Source organism: Mustela nivalis, assembly GCF_964662115.1.
Source record: "Mustela nivalis genome assembly, chromosome: 9".
Taxonomy (NCBI): domain Eukaryota; kingdom Metazoa; phylum Chordata; class Mammalia; order Carnivora; family Mustelidae; genus Mustela; species Mustela nivalis.
The window spans coordinates 109,350,981-109,370,928 of NC_139028.1; the positions used below are offsets into that span (position 1 = coordinate 109,350,981).

General features: G+C 40.2%; 1 protein-coding gene across 4 annotated transcripts; it reads right to left on the reverse strand.

Annotated features, from left to right (window-relative positions):
- Positions 1–3,128: 3,128 nt before the first annotated feature.
- LOC309873430 (membrane-spanning 4-domains subfamily A member 5-like) lies at positions 3,129–13,672 on the reverse strand. Of its 4 annotated transcripts, none has more exons than XM_082749007.1 (7): positions 13,276–13,672; positions 9,138–9,294; positions 8,590–8,721; positions 7,880–7,936; positions 7,068–7,205; positions 5,770–5,871; positions 3,129–4,326 (listed from the first exon to the last, which is right to left on the reverse strand). In XM_082749007.1, exons 2-7 carry the CDS (start codon positions 9,291–9,293, stop codon positions 4,201–4,203), a joined length of 711 nt encoding a protein of 236 aa, XP_082605133.1. In that variant the 5' UTR covers position 9,294; positions 13,276–13,672; the 3' UTR covers positions 3,129–4,200. The 4 variants fall into 4 exon arrangements, with proteins under 4 accessions (XP_082605133.1, XP_082605132.1, XP_082605134.1 ...); XM_082749006.1 differs by having other exon boundaries at positions 7,062–7,205; positions 13,276–13,417; XM_082749008.1 differs by lacking the exon at positions 7,880–7,936 and having other exon boundaries at positions 7,062–7,205; positions 13,276–13,445.
- Between the last annotated feature and the right edge of the window lie 6,276 nt (positions 13,673–19,948).

Genomic DNA, 19,948 nt, shown 5'->3' on the forward strand with positions numbered 1-19,948 from the left:
TTCTACCTTGACAGTCATCTAGCTCGTAAGAGCATGGTCCCTTGATGGATAGTTACATCTGTAAACTATAAAAGAACCAATAGGAGATATTTATAACTATATCTATACCTAGCTGTGTATCTAACTAACAAAAGAGTAGGAAGAGTTGTTTATTTTATTTTATTTTTAAAATATTTTATTTATTTATTTGACAGAGAGAGATCACAAGTAGGCAGAGAGTCAGGCAGAAAGAGAGGAGGAAGCAGGCTCCCTGCCGAGCAGAGTCCGATGCGGGGCTCAATCCCAGGACCCTGGGATCATGACTTGAGCCAAAGGCAGAGGCTTAACCCACTGAGCCACCCAGGTGCCCCAAGAGTTGTTTATTTTAAAGAATGGACTCACGTAATTATGGAGGCTGGCAAATACAAAATCTGCAGGGTAAGATAATGGAGGGTTTTTCAGCTCTACTCAAGCCTCCTAATTTAAATGTTAAACTCATCTAAAAAATACCTTCACAGAGGCAACTAAAAGAATGGTTTGACCAAATATTTGCATACTGCGGCCTAGCCCAGTTGACACAGCCTTACCCATAACAGGTAACATGTAGGAAGAATTTCTCAGTACAGAAACGAACTCACCATGCCAACAAAGACAGTAGGGTATCAGCTACGGCAGGATGAAAAGAGTTCCCAAGTAGGCTTTTACAAATTAAGGAGTAGAAATTATTCTATCCTGAAGCTCAGGAGAGTCGTCTGTGTCTCTCAAAGCACTGGTGAGCTTGTAATTCAAACAGGCAGTTTTGGGTCTGGGAAGGCATTAGGGAGTAACGTGCACTGAAAAGAAAGTAGAATAGGGCAGACTGACTGACCTTGAAACTCCGAGGTGTGTACAGAGGCTCAAAAGTCCTACTCAAATATTATGACTGTGCATTTCTAAAGAGTACATTGGTTGTAGATAGGCTGATTGGCATTTACAGTTTCCTGAAGAAATACGCTGGAGAGAGGTTGATGTTCAGTCTCTAGGGGAAGGCTTTCTGATGAACACAACCTTCTAGCCTCCTTTTCAGAGACGGACAGGCGCAACTCAAGCACCAATTAAAAGGTGCTTCTATGAAGAAGACGAATTTAGAGGCACACAAAGTACAAGGCGTTCTAACACGATATACTGCCTCTGGACAGAGACATGGGGAGAAAATGCTTCTCAAAGCCTGGGGCATGCAAGGGTTAGGAAAGGCAATGTCTTGGAAAAGTCATGGTGGAAGCATCGGGAACTGCGTAGGTCCTTGAGCCAAATGTGAAGCAAGGGTTTTAGTTTAGGAATCCGCTGAGGGTGATTCTCCAGCTGAAACAAGTGACACAGTCCAGAAGCCACCATCATGGAAGGCAGGTTTCACGGTCCTCATCGCCCCTTGTTATCGAGATGGAAGGGTCTGTGGTGGTGTAGCCTTGCGAATGGCAGTTCAGAAGAGGTAGGAGGGGCCCTGCCTAGACACAGAACCTAAAGACCACATTGTGTGGTGGGAACAGAAGCCAGAGCTTTCTGTTCATAAATCTTAAAACAGATGTAGTGAAAGAATTAGAAATTATTTTTGTAGTGGGGGAGGTGCAGAGGGAGAGGGAGAGGGAAAGAGAACATCTCAAGCAGGGTCCATGCTCAGCACAGAGCCTGACATTGAGATCAGGACCTGAGCTGAAATCAAGAGTCGGTTGCTTAACTGACCGAGTCACCCAGATGCCCCCAAATTAGAAATTATTGTATTAACCTGGATCTTCCCTAACCCAGGTCTTTTGTTTGCATCCAGAATTTCTGCTCAAAACAAACAAACAAACAAAACAAAACAAAACAAAACAAAACAAAACATTCCTCTAGCTTAGCTAATGACTTTGGTCACCGGATAGCATGAGCAGGTCCACATCAGAAGCTGAGTCTGGGTGTGGAAGAAGCATGCCAGACAAGAATGCAAAATCCTCAGTATGAGAGCTGAGGCAAGATTGGGGGTTCAAGAGAAAGGGAGAGGTTGACCTGACAAAACCTAGGAATTCATACTTGGAGAAAGGAGAGGGACAGCTCTGAGCAATGCCTGGGTGGTTCTTATACCAGGTTGGCACAGTGATGTCAGAGCCGTACATCCCTGTGTGAGCACATGGGCATGACTTCAGATGCTTGGACTCCCCCAGGAGGATGAAGGGCCACCATCTGGGAAGAGGTCAACTGATTTCTCCTTTCATATCCTGTCTCAGAGCAAATCCAAGAGCAACTTCTAACTAAGCTCCAGATTAGTTTGCCATTTTGAAACTTTATATAAATGGATTCATACATCTGGTAACTTTTCTGTCTGTCTTCTTTCACTCAGCATAATTAAATTGAAATTCACGCATGTTGCATTGTCTGTGGACAGTTCATTCCTTTTTAATTGTTCCGTGGTAGGATTTCACTGTTTGGATATGCCGCAATCTGTTTATCCACTTACTTGTTAACAGACACTGAAAGTGTTTCCAGTTGGGGCGATTACAAATAAAGCAGCTATTGACATTTGTGTACAAGCATATGCCTTTGGGGGCGCCTGGGTGGCTCAGTCGGTTAAGCAGCTGCCTTCGGTTCAAGTCATGATCCCAGAGTCCTGGGATCGAGTCCCACATCAGCTCCCAGCTCCATGGGGAGTCTGCTTCTCCCTCTGACCTCCCCTCTCATGCTCTCTCACTCTGTCTCTCTATCTCTCAAATAAATAAATAAAATCTTCAAAAAAGAACAAAAAACAATACAAAAAAACCCCCCATATACCTTTATTTCTCTTGGGTATCTACCCAGAACAGAATGTCTGGGTGATTAGCAGGTGTTTAAATTTTTAAGAAATTGCCAGAATGTTTTCCAGTGTAATTGGATCATTTCACATCCCCACCAACCGTGTATGGGAGTTTCTATTCTCCCTGTTCTTGTTAATACTTGTTATGATCAGTCTTTTTCATTTTATCCATTCCAACAGAAGTATAGAAGAATTTCATTATGGTTTTAATTTGCATTTCCTAACAATTAATGATACCAAGTATCTTGTGTTTATTTGTAATCTCCATGCCCTCACTGGTGAAGTGTCTGTTCAATTATTTTGCACACATATTATTACTCAGGTTGTTTGGTATTTTGTTGCTGAGTTTTGTTTTTTTTTTAAGATTTTATTTATTTATTTGACACAGAGAGAGAGACAGTGAAAGAGGGAACACAAGCAGGGAGAGTAGGAGAGGGAAAAGCAGGTTCCCTGCTGAGCAGGAGCCTGATGCGGAGCTGGATCCCAGGTCCCTGGGATCATGACCTGGGCAGAAGGCAGTTCCTTAAAATGACTGATCCACTCAGGTGCCCCTGTTACTGAGTTCTGAGCATTCTCTATGTATTCTGGATACATGACTATTATCAAATATATGCTTTATAGATATTTTCTCCCAGTCAGTGGTCTCTGTTTTCTTAAAAAACACACTCTCAAATCTTAATCTCAAAACCTGCTTTGAGAAACCAAACCCTAGATAGCACCTTATGAAAAAATTTTAAAATGCTGCGATACACAGTCACCAAGAAGAAAGCAACACTACTTTTAAAAAAATCATTGAGTGGTAGGGTGATTAAATTGGCGTTCAGTTAATAATGAAGTTGCTTTAGATTTTTATTGTATGTCATACATCAGAGTGTGGTCATTTACACTTTGTATCTTATTTTATTTTCTCATGTTCACCTTAACACAAGCAAGGAAGAGCTGCTACATTCAGCAGTCAAAGGAACTTAGATTGGACCCAATGCCGAACAGTATGCCACTACTTATCCAAACTATTTGTATAAAGATTTTTCACTTGAATCAATTGTCAAGCAAGAAGGAAGTACGGTTTCTAGGAAGAAGCAAGTGGGTAACAACAAATTACTCTGTGAGACCCAAGAACTAATATTTGCTTAAAAATGGTAATAGATTATCCAAATGAGAAAAAAAAAAGGTCTATTCATCTATGGAGTGCTTGTACTAATACTTGCTGGTCAACTATAAAATAAAGCACATATACTGATAATTGTGTGTGTGTGTGTGTGTGTGTGAGAGAGAGAGAGAGAGAGAGAGAGAGAAATTGCATGATGAAATCTGTGGGAAGGAGGGTATTTGTAGGAGATCCTAACAGAAAATCTGTCTTTGGTTGCCATCATGTATCCAAGATGCCCCGGTATGGTAAAGATGATTATGATGGTGTCTCACAGATCAGAGTGAACAGGATCTATATCTTGCAGCACTAAGTCTTCATAAATTTCAGGTTGAGTCAATAAATCTTGATAAGGATCTTCAGAATGTGATCTGATCAAGCAACTTAGTGCAGAAATCTAGAAATATGACATCATAACATTTACAATTATTTCACCTCAATTTTCAGTGATTTTGTCTGATCTTGTCAATTTATCCCTGCAATGCTCTAGGTAGGTCACTGACTCTCAGCTGGTGGTACTCCTACTCCCACCCCACCCCCAACCCAGGCAGGGGATATTTAGCTATGTCTGAAGACATTTTGGTTGTCAAAATTGGGGGTGGGAGACATTGTTGACCTCTAAGGGATCGAAGCAGGGATGGTGTTAAACACCTTACTTTGCACAGATCATCCCCACCACCCCCACAACAAGTAATTATCCATTCCCAAATGTCAGTAGTGCCCCAGCTGAGACACCCTGGCCAGCCGAGGTATTCACGACAGCCGAGGCAGAGATAGAGCAATTCCAGCCATATCTGGAACCACAGTAAAATACATTTTTCATTGATCTTGTTGGGTATTTATGTAGTCAACAATCCATGCCAGAATCTACAGGAGTTTGAGGAGGAGAAAGAGAGAGGGCCATTCCAAAAAAATAATAAAATGTTGTCCGTGAAGGAGTACTTGGGTGGCTCAGTCGGGAAAGCGTCTGCCTTTAGCTCAGGTTGTGATCTCAGGGTTCTGGAATTGAGCCCCTTGTGGGGCTCCCTGATCAGCGGGGAGTCTGCTTCTCCCTCTCCTTCCATTCCTCCCCACCCCTATGCTCTTTCTCTCAAATAAATAGGATCTTTTAAAAATGCTATCCATGAACACAGAGAGCTATGCCCCTCTCTCTTTCATCCTAGGGACATGGAAACAGAAATATTGGTATGATAAATTTGGTGGGGGGGGTCACAAGGCCAATCATTTTTGAGGGCTTTCAGAATCGATGACATGTGGCTATGTGAGAGATATACACATATGAATATGTAGGCATGAGCACAAGAACATGTTGGCATGTAGATGATTGATGGGATAACATGGACAATCACGAGGTGTGGAATTACTATTTAAATTATGTGTTCCCAGAGTTACTGCATCTCTTACTTCACTGCGACATCTTCCGTTAAGTATTTACTGTATCTATGTGATTTTCACTAGTTGAAGACATGGATAAAGCCCCTGTTTCCTTATCTCACAACCCAGTGAATATAAATACATGTTCAGTATATTTTGGATGAATGAATAAGAAATGAATGTGTAATGTTTGAGGGAATGAGGGAAACTGTGTAAGTCATGAGGAATGAAATGTTTCTATAAAGAAATAGGTAGAGATAGGTTGTCTGGTGACTGTAACACAGAGCCACGGTTGTCTAAATTCACCAGCTCCCTGTCTTCCCAGTAAGAGGGCTTTTGAAGGTGATTGTGGTGGTGGTTTTGCCATCTCGATTCAGCCAGAGATGGAAGTTAACAGTTCGCACCTATGATTCTCTGAAATGCTTTAAATGCTCCCTCATTTTCCCAATAAAAAAAGGTTACTCACCCAGCTGATCTCATTGCCGTGCACAGTGTAAGTGAGCCCACAGAGCGAGAAGGAAATAAACATTTGCACACAAGTCACTATCATTTGAAAGATCACGATAACCTACGGAAGAGAAGAGGAGCAGGAGCTTAGATTTTCCTACTTAGCTTTAGCCTGTGCTCTGCTCCCCCTGGTTGCCCAGGGGCAAGAGTTAGTGGATATTTTGCAGAACAATGTGCTCCCAATCCAGGATATGCACATTCTCTTCAGACAGAAGCCTGGATCTGACACAAACCTTGCTTCAGTGAGCACCAGACATGAACTCCTACAGAAACAAATGTGAGTTATGGGAGTTCTAAATGGCAAAGTTCTGCAAAAAAAACTCCCTTCACATTCTAGAGTGAATTACTGCTACTTCAGCCATTTTGTCCCATTTATTAGACAAACACTGACTATGAACAGGCCAGGATTTCTGTCTGTCTGTCTGTTTCTCTCTCTCTCTCTCACATACCCGCATCCATGTATGCACAGGCATACACGCACATACACAAAGGTCATGAGATTCAACTTTACTTGCAGAAAAAATGGATTTATCAACATTCCACTTGCCTTTTAAATTAACATTAACATTAACATTAAAAGGACGCAGACCAGCTCCCAAATTTTATATAATTTTAACTATAATTTAAATGTCTACTTTAACTAATTCTAATCCATAGGCTAATATTCTTTTTTTTTTAAAAAAAATTTTAGTTATTTATTTGACAGAAAGAGAGAGAGATCACAAGTACGCAGAGAGGCAGGCAGAGAGAGGAGGAAGCAGGCTCACTGCTGAGCAGAGAGCATGATGCGGGGCTCGATCCCAGGACCCTGAGATCATGACCTGAGCTGAAGGCAGAGGCTTAACCCACTGAGCCACCCAGGTGCCCCCATAGGCTAATTTTCAATTCGTGTTCCAGATCAAGTCTCTCTTCTCTGATCTATGAACAATAAAAGACTGTTCATAGATCAGTGGGGACGGGGCGGGGGCCTGTTCGTAGATCAGTGTGCCCAGAGAAGAGAGAGAATTCGGAATGATAAGAGTATATGTTTTTCAAATGATACACTCACACAATTCTTCAATTCTAATATCAGGTTTTTGTTTCCTTTTTAAACAAAATTCATGATTACATTTGTTTGCTTGTTTGTTTGTTTTTTCCCTCTGTTACTTTTCAACTTTGAGAAACTTCATGGTAGGTTTTAGTCTCTGAGGACTAATAGAACTGAAAGCAAGCATCACAGGTGAAAAGACCATCCAACAAAATAGTACTTACACTTACAAAAGTTTTAATCAGTGAACACTCACGTAACTCTGAGCATTCAGATAAGAATAGATCAACTAAATTCACTGAGAGAAGAACTATCCCAGTGCTTGAAAGTAGTGTGCTGATGATGTTAGCTCCAATAGTCACTCCAGTCTGCAAGAGAATAATGCATTTAGTAGAAGTACTTAGGGCCTTTGTATATCTAGATGCCTCTTCGGCAGTATCCTTGAGTCACACCCTGACTCCGTGGGCTAGTGTAGGTGAGCCTTCATAAGCAACCCAGCCTCTTTACCAGAGCGGTATGCTGGTACCACCTCACACATGGGAGAGAAGGAAATACCTGGTCCTCCTGAAATGAAAGGTCATGGACAGAGCCAACATGGTGGGGAAACTGTCTGTTCTGATATCACTGGTAGGAGTGATCTCTAATATGTCCTCCTGAATTAGAAGCTCCTGGAATTAGAAGCTCCCTGATACAAATGCACAAACATATGCACCATCCTCCTCATTTTACCCTTCCAAAATGTACCTCTTCAACCACTGTGATGGGATCTGTATGTAAAGACTCCCTTAACTTTGCTTCTTACCAGATTTTTAAAAAAGTGTTTGCTAAAACTCATACAGTTGAACACTTTCTCCTCCTAAAAAAAGCTAAGTATATGCCTCATATGCTAAAGAATTAATAGATCATTGAAGAAAAAGTTGCAAGGTAGTCAATAAAATAGACTGGAAAATCCAAATTTTGTGTTGGTTTAGCTTTGTGTAGAGAGTCAGAGTCAACTGCTCTTATTAACTCATGAAATAGCAAAAGGGAAAATGATACTCACCAGAAATTTTGTTTGTTTTTTTGTACATGAGATGGTCAAAGATCCAGACATGATGAACTGTTTGTAAGACAGGGAAGACATTCATGGGGGAGAACTCTTTCCCATCCACATCACTTACCACCACCCTGGATGACCTACCCTGAACCCCACATCTCACCCAGTCAATATGTATATTCTGATAGAATATTCCTAAAGAACAAAACATTGAACTGAATCAAGTTGGATCTGAGTCTACTTTGGGCATATGGATGGAAGAATATTGATGTGGACAGAAGGTGAGGCAAGGGCTCCATGTAGATGCCATCAGTTGTGACAAAGTTGGATGGGAAGAATGATCTGCCCTACACACCCCCCTTCTAATCTATCCAAACATATTCCAACCTGAAAGTTCATTTGCGTTCTAATGTACGCCTGGATCATCTCAGTTAAGGACGATCTCTCCTTTCAAAGGAGGGAGCATGGGACTCGAGCATTTTTTTTATTTTGGCCAAACACTTGCAGTTGGTCCTGAGGCTACTTTTGTCACCTTCTCTCCTACAAATCCCCTATCTACTCAATACAGTGGCTATGCTAAATAAATAAATAAATGAATCTATCTCAGCTGTTGACTATAAAAAGAGAGGATAAACTAATTAAATACATTTTCCCTTTATTTATAATTTCCAAATAACTTCTTTGGTTCCCAAAGTATTTCTAATTGATATACTCACAGACGCTCCAGCCCAGAATGGGTAGCCAATATAAAAGCAGAATAAAAGACCCCTGTCCTTAATGTACCAGTAGAAAAAAATCTCGATGATGCCAGCTAAGAAGCATTTCAGACCAGTCATTATCTGAGCTACCTGGAGGAAGAAAAACAGAACATAGGGGTGAAGTAGAAACTCTTTACAATTAGAGACATCTTTCCTTCAGATCTCAAGATCATCTATGAATCACGTGTGATCTTTTCACTTTAATTGGAAAATAATCCTTGGAAGAGAATCCAAAGAAATTCTATTGGTTTATCAAGCCTTGTTGATGGATATTACATCATGGGGATATTACATTTGGGAAAAACATCCCATTTGATCTCTGGGAGCCCCAAACACCTTCATCCCAAAACATTTGACCTAATGGTCCACCCAAATATACCGCCCTCACTCACTTCTTACCTAATCTTATGAATTGGCATGAAAGAATTTATCCCAAATAAAATTACAGAGCACATTAATTTTTTATACTCACCCCCCCAATTTCTACAGGACTAACGGTAACTTACACCCAGAGATTGCAGATTCTTTTTAAGGAAGTTATGCAGCTTGCTGGGTAGATGTCCATCAGAATTAGTTGCATCTGCTTGTCCCACGTGCATGCTTTGAATTTCATTTGTTGAAATGCCCTCAACAAACCCACCGGTACCAATGACATCTCTCATTCTGTAAAAGACCACACGTAGTCAGAATTCTTCATCAAGCCCCACAACGCTCAGGGTGCAGAGTGCTACACACATTTCTGGAGGCGTTTTGAAGAAAGCAGCTGCACACTTCCTAGTACTGAGAGGATTATATACATATTTTTATTTATTTTTTTTTTTAAGATTTTATTTATTTATTTGACAGACAGAGATCGTAAGTAGGAAGAGAGGCAGGCAGAGAGAGAGAGGAGGAAGCAGGCTCCCTGCTGAGCAGAGAGCCCGATGCGGGGCTCGATCCTAGGACCCTGGGATCATGACCTGAGCCGAAGGCAGCAGCTTAACCACTGAGCCACCCAGGCGCCCCTATACATATTTTTAAAGATTTTATTTATTTGATACAGAGAGGGAGACAGCCAGAGAGGGAACACAAATAGGGGGAATGGGAGAGGGAGAAGCAGATTTTCTGCAGAGGAGAGAGCCTGATGCAGGGCTCAATCCCAGTACCCTGGGATCATGACCTGAGCCCAAGGCAGATGCTTAACGATTGAGCCACCCAGGTGCCCTGAAAGGATTGCATTTCATAGGAAGAGAAAACACTGGCAAAAGGTATTACCTGCAAAACTTGTTCCCTTGGCTCCCAACAAATCTATCTGAAGGAGATGATAAGCAACCCTTACTGGAGGTCTGGAAGCCTGGGTTCTGGAGCCCTGCAGGATGGAATCAATGCACTATGGAATTCTGGAGCACAGTAGGGGGAGACAGGCAGGGACAGGTAAATGGGGTGCCACTCCCAGGAATCAAAGATGCTCACCCTTGCAAAGGGTGAAATCTGATTGAAAGGATGCATATGGTAATGTCAGGCACACCCTGACAAAGATCTCAACTCTCCTAGTTATTTGTTCTGGAGCTTCGGGAAATTCATGTACATTCTCCAAGTTTCTTTCTTTTTAAAATATTTTATTTATTTGAAAGAGAGAGAATGAGAGAGAACACAAGAGGTGGGAGGGTCAGAGGGAGAAGCAGACTCTCCACGGGGCAGGGAGCTGGATGTGGGACTTGATCCCAGGACTCCAGGATCATGACCTCAGCTGAAGGCAGTCGCTTAACCGCTGAGCCACCCAGGCGCCCCCATTCTCCAAGTTTCTATTCTTTAGTTGTGATTGAGGAATAGCAGTGTTTATCTCACCTCATAAGGACTTCATGATGTAATGTTATTGAGATAATGCATCAGAGCTATTTAATAATCAGCAATTGGAGGAGTGTTTCCACTTCATTTCTTTTCTCCTCAGAAAAAGAGCAATTTAAAGCGTTTCTATTAAAAGTGCTCCATATCACTCGGCATCAGGGAAATACAAATCAAAACCACAATGAGATATCACCTCACACCAGTCAGAATGGCTAAAATCAACAAGTCAGGAAATGACAGATGCTGGCGAGGATGTGGAGAAAGGGGAACCCTCCTACACTGTTGGTGGGAATGCAAGCTGGTGCAGCCACTCTGGAAAACAGCATGGAGGTTCCTCAAAATGTTGAAAATAGAACTGCCCTATGACCCAGCAATTGCACTATTGGGTATTTACCCTAAAGATACAAATGTAGTGATCCAAAGGGGCACATGCACCCGAATGTTTATAGCAGCAATGTCCACAGTAGCCAAACTATGGAAAGAACCTAGATGTCCATCAACAGATGAATGGATCAAGAAGATGTGGTATATATACACAATGGAATACTATGCATCCATTAAAAGAAATGAAATCTTGCCATTTGCGACAACATGGATGGAACTAGAGCGTATCATGCTTAGCGAAATAAGTCAAGCAGAGAAAGACAACTATCATATGATCTCCCTGATATGAGGAAGTGGTGATGCAACATGGAGGCTTAAGTGGGTAGGAGAAGAATAAATGAAACAAGATGGGATTGGGAGGGAGACAAACCATAAGTGACTCTTAATCTCACAAAACAAACTGAGGGTTGCTGGGGGGAGGGGGTTTGGGAGAAGGGGGTGGGATTATGGACATTGGGGAGGGTATGTGCTTTGGTGAGTGCTGTGAAGTGTGTAAACCTGGTGATTCACAGACCTGTACCCCTGGGGATAAAAATATATGTTTGTAAAAAATAAAAAATTAAAAAAAAAAAATAAAGCGTTTCTATTAATTCTCCCATATCATTGCCTAAAATTTCAATATGATCAATTTTTAGAATAGAACAGAATGGATCTCACTCTGTTGGCTTTTCCTCTAAGCCCAAATTATTATTTTTTTCTTTTGAAAGCTACACTGTTGTTTTTCTTTTGAGAGAGAGAGAGAGAGCAAGTGAGCCCATGGTGGTGGGTGAGGCAGAGGAAGAGGGAAAGAGAGAATCTTAAACCTGACGTGAGGCTCTATCCCAAGACCCTGAGATCATGAGCTCAGTTGAAATCAAGAGTAGGAGGCTTCATTGACTGAGCCACCCAGGTGCTAAATACATTAAAAGATTTTGAAAAATACAGAGAAATTCACGCAAAGTTAGATTAACTCATTGACTGAGCCACCCAGGTGATAAATACATTAAAAGATTTTGAAAAATACAGAGAAATTCACGCAAAGTTAGATTAACTACACACCACTAACGATATTTGTTTCCATTCCATCTCAATAGTTGTTGAAATATACATAAATGGTTTTTGAGAGCTTAATTATGGTTTATGTGCATGCTTATCTCTAAATTTTTTACACTTAGCATTATATATTAAAAATCTTTCCAGGTGTCTTCTAATCATCACTTTTACATCTGTACAATATTTGATAAAAAGGCTAATGGTATAATTTATTGAGCATTCTCACGATGCCATATATTAAAGTGACATTTTTGTTACTTTAATAAATATCCATTTAACATTAATATTTATAATATTTCCTTTTGTAGGATTACTGCATCAAAGCATAAGGATTATATAGCATGTGTTACACAGCCCAAATTTCGTGCCAAGAAGGTTTTCTCTGTCTTCGTCGTCACTAGAAATACCTGGATTATCAGGTTAGGACACCCTCACTGAAACACTTCTTTCCTAAAGATTAAATCAAGTATTTACAAAATATTTCAAACTAAATGTAAAACATAGTGGCAGTTTTTTTTTTCTTTTTCTGGCTGTGACATTCTAGTAATTTAAGATTTTCTTTATTGTTGTTTGTTTAGCATCTAGACCATCATTTGGCATCTAGTGGGAGAATAACCTTTACTTTTTAAATGAATTAATGATAAACAATGAAAGGAAGATATTGCTGAAATTCTAAAACAAAAACAAGTAATTCTTTTACGGGTAAAACATGAATTCTGATGCAAAAGGACAGATAGAATTAAGGACAACACACGTTGCTCTAGGAACTTCCTGAATCACTTTTGACCATGGAGTGTACAATGGCCTCTGTGAATTCCTTTTATCTGTGTATTTCAGAGTTTAAGAAAATGGCATACTCACGTTTTGGCGAAGAAGGTAACTTTATTTTCCAAAACTCTAATTTCAAAATAAAACACTGCCCTAACCTGTGTATGAGCGCATATGCTTGTGGTTAAAATTTTTACAGGGATAAGAAGGGGAAGATAATGATTGTCTCTGAGTGCAGAAGAGGGGAAAAGGGACTGAAGTCTCAGGGCTAAGGCTTCAGCTATGCCTCCAAAGATTTATTTATTTTTATTATGTGACATTGAAGCAAATGAAGCCAAAAGGCGATCTATTGACTCTGGGCAGTAGGCGAAGTATTCGTAACGGTGTTGTCTGTGTGTATATCCTTACTAAAAAGATAACAGCAAGAAAATACAATAACCAAATACAACACAACAACCGCTTTGTTGGCAGAGAAAGCATGTCCTACTCCCTGCTCCCCTCCCTGGGTCCTCACTCTGCAAACCTGGATCTGCTCCCAGTCGAAGGATTTTGTGTATCCCCAGCCCAGACTCATCACAGAATCATTGCCAAATGCTACCAGAATATATGAAACCGAAAACGCTCTGCACCTACCTTGATCTCTCTCCTAGGCTGCTGGGCTTTTAAACAAGCTATCCTGGTTTGCAACTTTGTGTTTCATCTCTTTCACCCAGCTGCCCCACTGCCTTCTGTCCTAGAGAAGGATGGTTATGGCAGAATTGTTACTCTAGACTTCTTCATTTCCAGCTTCCACTTACATATATGGGCAGTAGAGATAAGCAAGCCTTAATAGTATTGGAAGATAGTCAGCAATCTACCAAGCTCAGAAACAAAGCTTCCTGGACTCTTCTGACCATACATATTCTATCACGTTTGTTTTCATTGGATTATTTAGACTCAAGCTCCCTGGCTGACATGTACATTAATGGTTCTGTTCTCATTCTTGTGATGTCCTCAATGTGCCGCTATCAAAAAGATAACTTCAAACCCTGGCCTCTTCCCCATTGCCACCTGCTTTTTCTCCTTGCTGAGAGGACACTTTTGAAAGGTTTAAAATGTTTCCTTTCCCTTATCTCCAACATCAGAGAGCAGTACAGTCAATGGCATTCAGAATTTCTTCTTCCAGTCCTTACATGACACAAGGATCTACTTATGTATTTTAGAATTTTTTTTTTAAAAGGAAGCTGAGAGGGGCGCCTGGGTGGCTCAGTGGATTAAGCCGCTGCCTTCGGCTCAGGTCATGATCTCAGGGTCCTGGGATCGGGTCCCGCATCGAGCTCTCTGCTCGGCAGGGAGCTTGCTTCCCTCTCTCTCTCTCTCTGGCTGCCTCTCTGTCTACTTGTGATTTCTCTCTGTCAAATAAATAAATCTTAAAAAAAAAAAAAAAAAAAAAGGAAGCTGAGAACTGGATGGAAGATCACAAGGCTTAGTCAAACCAAGTCTCTGATTATTCAAACCAAGTCTATGAAAACGCCTGCCTGTGTTGTCAGGGTTAATTTCAGCACATCTATAATCCCCAGAGCTGTTTTTGGTGGAGTGCCTGCAAGGCGCTGACCTTGGTCAAGACACGAACACATTGACTCATTGAGTTGCTTTGTAACCATGGGTCTGAGGAGTTTCTGGGTGGTTTGTGCCAGCTTGTCAGCATTGTTGACTGATAACAGTGTGACTGGTGATTTGCACGTGGCTTCAAGGAGACCACAGATTGTGTGCTGTTGGGGCTGGTTGCATAACATGCACACAGGACAAGCCAGGTATAAGAAGTCCAACCTCCACTACAATTCTGGGCTCCCTGGTCCTGAGGTATTCTGTTGGGATTCGCTGTCAAAAGCAGAACATGCATTCCGGAGGAAAGGGGAAGACAACTGGAGCTCAAGCCTGGCATTACGGACTACGAGGCAGTTCTTAGCTGGAACATATATCCTTAGTTTAATGCTATTGTGATATCATGTCCTATCCCTCCAATAGATCCTAGTTGCACACATAGTCCTGCTGGGTCCTATGACTCTTCTTTACAAATTAAACACTAACTCTTTCCATTGGAACATTGGCATTAGAAGTGACGTTGCATTGAAGACCAAGATTCATCTTTAACTAAAAATATTGCTTGGGATTTATTTATAGAAAAAAAAAGGATGCTTTTGATAAAGGGGGTACAGAGGTGGTTACTGAACCACTGTGGCGTGAAGTAGCACAGGCTTTAAAATCAGTTACTGATCACAGAACTTCCAGGTATAATATGAAAATGATAGAAATTTGACCTTAGGATCTAGCAAAATGAATGAGTAAGAAACTGCAAAATTCGGCTAAAAATTCGTTTTTAGTGTTCCTGCTTAGCAAAAACAAAAGTGAGTTTTTCCCTTTTTGGCCAACAGGAGGAGTGCCAGCCAAAGGAATCCAGTCAACCCACACTGATAAATTGTCTTCATCTATAGGCTTTTGAGAATGTAGCTTACAATGGATTAAAGGAGACATGCATCCTTTACACTCAAAAAAGGGCACCTGCTTTGCTGTCTCTCTTTCGCCTTATGATGGTCAGTGGCTACTGAAGCCACAGAAACACTGTAGAAGCTAGTGGCATCAGAATTGTTCCACAAAGACTATCGCACAAGCTCCCAAGTGGGATGCCCCTTGCCTAGGTTATGGCTGATACGGTGATAACAGACATCCCACCAGAGCGGCCCTCTTATTTGACTTTGTCATTGTGACCTCAGGAAGATGGCAGATGGCAGATGGCAGATGTAACTTTCTTTCCTTCTAATGTTTTGTCTGGCTTTGGTATCAGGGTAATCCTGGCTAATGGAATGAGTTGAGAGTGTCCCCCTCCTTTCTTTTGTGAAGAAATTTGTCATGGATTGTTATAATTTTGTCTTTAATTAGCTGATAGATATATTTGAGCTTTTCTCGGTGGCAAAGTATTCAAATATTATTTCAGTGTTTTCATTTGTTATACATATATTGATGTTTTCTAATTTGTTTGGATCGGTTTGGGTAACTAATGTCTATTTTATAATTTCATTTACTTGTATAAATTGCTGGCATGAAATCGTCTGGAATTATATTTAATGCCCTTATAATGCTTTTAATTTTTGTGGAGTTGGTGGTGGTGTCTCCACTTCCATGACTGATTTTGATAATGTGTGTCTTCTCTCTCATTTTCACTTAGTCTGCCTAGCAGATGGTGTCGTCAGTTTTGCTGGAATTTTCAAAGAACCAACTTTTGGTTCCATTGATTTTTCTTTATTATTTTTCTGTTTTCTGTTCCTTGATTTTTCACTCTAGACTTAATTATTTCCTTATTTCTCCTTACTTGGGATTTAGTTTCCTCTCCTTCTTTTTTTTCTAGTTTTGTAGGAGGGGGCTTAGGTTATTGATTTGAGACATTTTTGTTTCTGATATAAGGACTTAAAGCTATAAATTTTCTTCTAGGTCCAGGGTTTGCCATCTCCCATACATTCTGATATGCTTTCTTTTCTATTCAATTTAAAATATTTTAATTTTAAAATATCTTTAAATATTTAAAAATATTTTAAATTTAAAAATTTTTAAAATATTTTCCAATTTCTTTTTTTGATTTCTTTGATTCATTGTCAATTGAGAAGTGAGTAATTTAAATTTACAGTTATGTGGAGGATTCCACAATGTTGTTCTGCTATTGATATCTCATTTAGTTCTGTTTTGTTCAGAGAACTTACTTTGTGGTATTTCTATCTTTTAAAATTTATTGTTTTTTAAGTTCTAGCATGTGATTGGTATTTGTTTTCTATCACTGTAGAAAAATACATTATTACCAATATTTTAATAATTGGTAAATTATTGGTATTATATATTTACATATGTATGTATGTGTGTGTGTGTGTGTGTGTATGCTATTGTGATATCATGTCCTGTCCCTCCAATAGATTCTAGTTGTACACATAGTCCTACTGGGTCCTATGAATCTTCTATAATCTATATATATATTTTATATATATAAATATATATTTTACATATTATATTATATATATAAAATAATAGGTAAATACATTATTACCAATACAATATTACCAATTTTGTGGCTTAACATGATTCAAATGGGTTATCTCACAGTTTCCTTGGGTCCAGAGTTGAGCATGACAGGATGGGGTTCTCCATCCAGGGTCTCAAATGGCTAAAGTCAAGTGTTGGCCAGAGCTACCATATCATCTTGGGCATGGGAGCATATGCCAAGCTCATTCAGGGTGTTGACAGAGTTTAGTTACTAACAACACTGGGTATGAGGTCCCATTTGTTTTTGGCTGTCAACTAGGGGCCTCTTGGAGACCATCTACCATTCACTGCCACATGTCTCTCACATGTCAGCTGCCTTGTCCCTGATCTCTAGACCCAGATTTAAGTGGCTTTTGTGATGAGGTTGGGGCTGCTCAGACAATGTCTTTGACTAACCCCAAATCAACTCCTAGAATATTAATTATACCCTTAAAAGTCCTTTTGCCACACAGCATAATTCTGGGAGTGATACTTAATGATTTCACTATTTTCACTCAAAATCCATTTTCACAAAATGGGTGGAGAGTCTTAATAGTATACTATATTTTATATATTGTAATGTTTTATATATTTATGATTATGTTTATATACTATAATGTTATATTAATATTATTTTTATTAATATATATTATATTTTGTTAAGTTTTTAAAAATATATGCATCAGGTTAAGTTGGTTAGTAGCTTTCAAGTCTTTTATTTTCTTCTTGATTTTTCTTTCTAGTTTTTTTTTTTATCAGTGATTGAGGATAAAATATTGAAACCCAATATTGCTGAATTCTCCTTTCAATTCAATCAGTGGTGCTTCCTATATTTGGGGACACATTCATTTACTCTTGTTTCTTCCTGCTCTGTTGCCCCTTTTATCATTACAAAATACCCCTCTTTCTCTCTAATAATGTTTCATATTAAGTATATTTTATTTCACATGAACATAGCCCCTCCAGCACCCTTATGGTTATGGTTTGTTTCTTTTTGAAGAAGCAAATAATAAGTAATTCCTAGAGGCGTAGTGTCCCCACCTCACTAATGACATGTGCAGACAAATTTGCGGGTATGATTTCGTGCTGTCAGATTAGCTGCCTACAGGGATACCGAATTAATACACTGCCTTGCCTTTTCTTTAGGGGGAAAATTTTTTCTCTCTATCACCACTGGGTGTCAGTAGAGTCACGTGTGGCGGAAGCTCTGAAAAGCCATTACTTCTAAAACCTTCCCTTGTAGCAAAGGGAAGAGAAAATAAATTACCGCCGTCTAAGATTCCTTATTTAGAGGTGTACGGACTCTCTTGAAGAAATGAAGGGTTTTATGAGATTAATCAGTTTCCAAATCCTAGAGGTGGATTGAGATTAAAATTGATTAGAGGATCAGAGTGGTGTAGGGAAGTTAGGGGAAGGGTGGAAGAAAATAGAAAATAAAACTCGTTAACTGAGCATCTTCTATGTACTAGATAGATATAACGGTAAGCACTTCACACACGTTTCAATACATCTTCATATCTCAACGGGGCATGGGTGCTTAGCAGTTATGTTGAACCTAGGGTGAGAACTGACTTTGAGGGTTGCCTAAAGGGCTGGCTGCCTTTTCTGAGAAAGGAGTCAAAGCTAGGAGTGTAAGGGCCTATTTAGCCAGAGTGATTCCATCTGGTTAAACAGTGATTTTGACGTTTATGCAGTAAAACTTAAACTGACCCTGCCCTCCGCCCCCCAGGGGACTTAAAAGCAAGTCGGGGAAAACAGTCCCAGGTAACAAAGCCCAAATACAAGGGCGGGTCAGGCCAGGTGGACACATCCAATCAGTGGGGCATGCATACTATCTCCCTAGCTACCAAGGAGTGTGGACCCTGCCTTTTGGGCCCTTTTGGGTGCCAATTCTGACCAAGGTGATAGGCTAGTTCAAATATCTACTATAAGGTAAATTGTGATTCAATTGGTCACCCGTGTGTGACCTAGCATGACTATGCAGCTTTCTCTGTGTGTTGCAATCTCATTGGGCATCTGTGTGTGGCCAGGCCCAACCACATGGCCTTTGCCCTTTAAAAGTTAGTCTTTAAGGCAGGGAAGGGTCGCCCTCTCTGTAAGAGGCGGCCCTGAGTGGTCGGTTTGATTCTCGATGCTTGGCGAGAAATAAAGCTTTGCTTGACTTTCACTTTGTATCAGTCTCAGTCCTTCGATTACAGCCCTAACAGGAGAGACCCAGGAGGAGCTCCAGACTAGAATGATGGAAGTGGTGGGGTGGCAAGATGAGGGTACGGCAGAGTCAACTGTGTGTGGAAGGACAGTGGCCTCATGTGTTTGACAGCCCCACTTCGAGTGTCCACTGGGGTGTTGTCAAGAGAAGGAATCATTCTCTCTCTCTCTCTCTCTCTCTCACAGACACACATGCACATTTATCCCCTACATTCTTTCAGGCAGAGAAGAGGGTTTTTTATTCTGTGCTTAAATAGCTCGTAGTGCCCTGAATGGTGTTTCTCTACCTTTACAAGTCATCTGTTTTCCCCAGTTGATTATGAATTCCCTGAAGCCAAGCCAACATTCCATATTATTCATCTTTGTAAGCCTGGCATCCAGCATAGGATCGGGTAACCCCAAAGTCCCCATAAATATTCGATATCCATAATAAGCAAATAAAGGAGAGGAATGGTGTAAAAATGTGTGCATAGGGAAGCAGGGCAAAAGAAAGGGAGATGATAAAGGGGAGAGAATTTGAAGAAAGAGCTGAAAGCTCCAACATCCTACTCTCAGAATGAAAAACAGAATGGGGAAACTGAGCTTCAGATCTGACACAGTGGGTATGACCCTGACATAGTGGGTCAGGGCAGGGAAAATATGAGAAAATCTTTCAAAGAAATGGGGCTTGTATAAAATTAGAAGCTTTCAACACCAGCATGTGAGCACGTGTGTGTGTGTGGTGGGGGGGCTTAACATTTATGCTCGAACAATTGTTCTTTCTTATTTTTGAAATCAAGAAAAAAATGAACTGGCTATCTCTTCATAAATATTCTGGTTAACCTTTGTTTGCTTGTTTTGTTTGAGTAGCTGATGAGGGAGAACAGAGTTCAAGCTTAGGTTTATATCTATCACTGTTGACTTACTCAGTATTTAAAAGGAAAAGAAAAAAAAATGAGTTTCCAAAAATATGTAATGATGATTTTGTGATATTTTTAATAAGAAAAATATATATTTATCCTTCCTTCCAGTTCCTGGAACAAATCTGTGGAATTTCCTAAGTGAAAGAACA

Coding starts and splice junctions, on each gene's coding strand:
- LOC309873430 (XM_082749006.1), bottom strand. CDS start 9,293: ATGAGAGATGTCATTGGTACCGGTGGGTTTGTTGAGGGCATTTCAACA. Junction 7,937..8,589: donor CATTCTGGGCTGGAGCGTCT/GTGAGTATATCA, acceptor TCTTACAAACAG/TTCATCATGTCTGGATCTTT. Junction 5,872..7,061: donor TGATTAAAACTTTTGTAAGT/GTAAGTACTATT, acceptor TCTCTTCCGTAG/GTTATCGTGATCTTTCAAAT.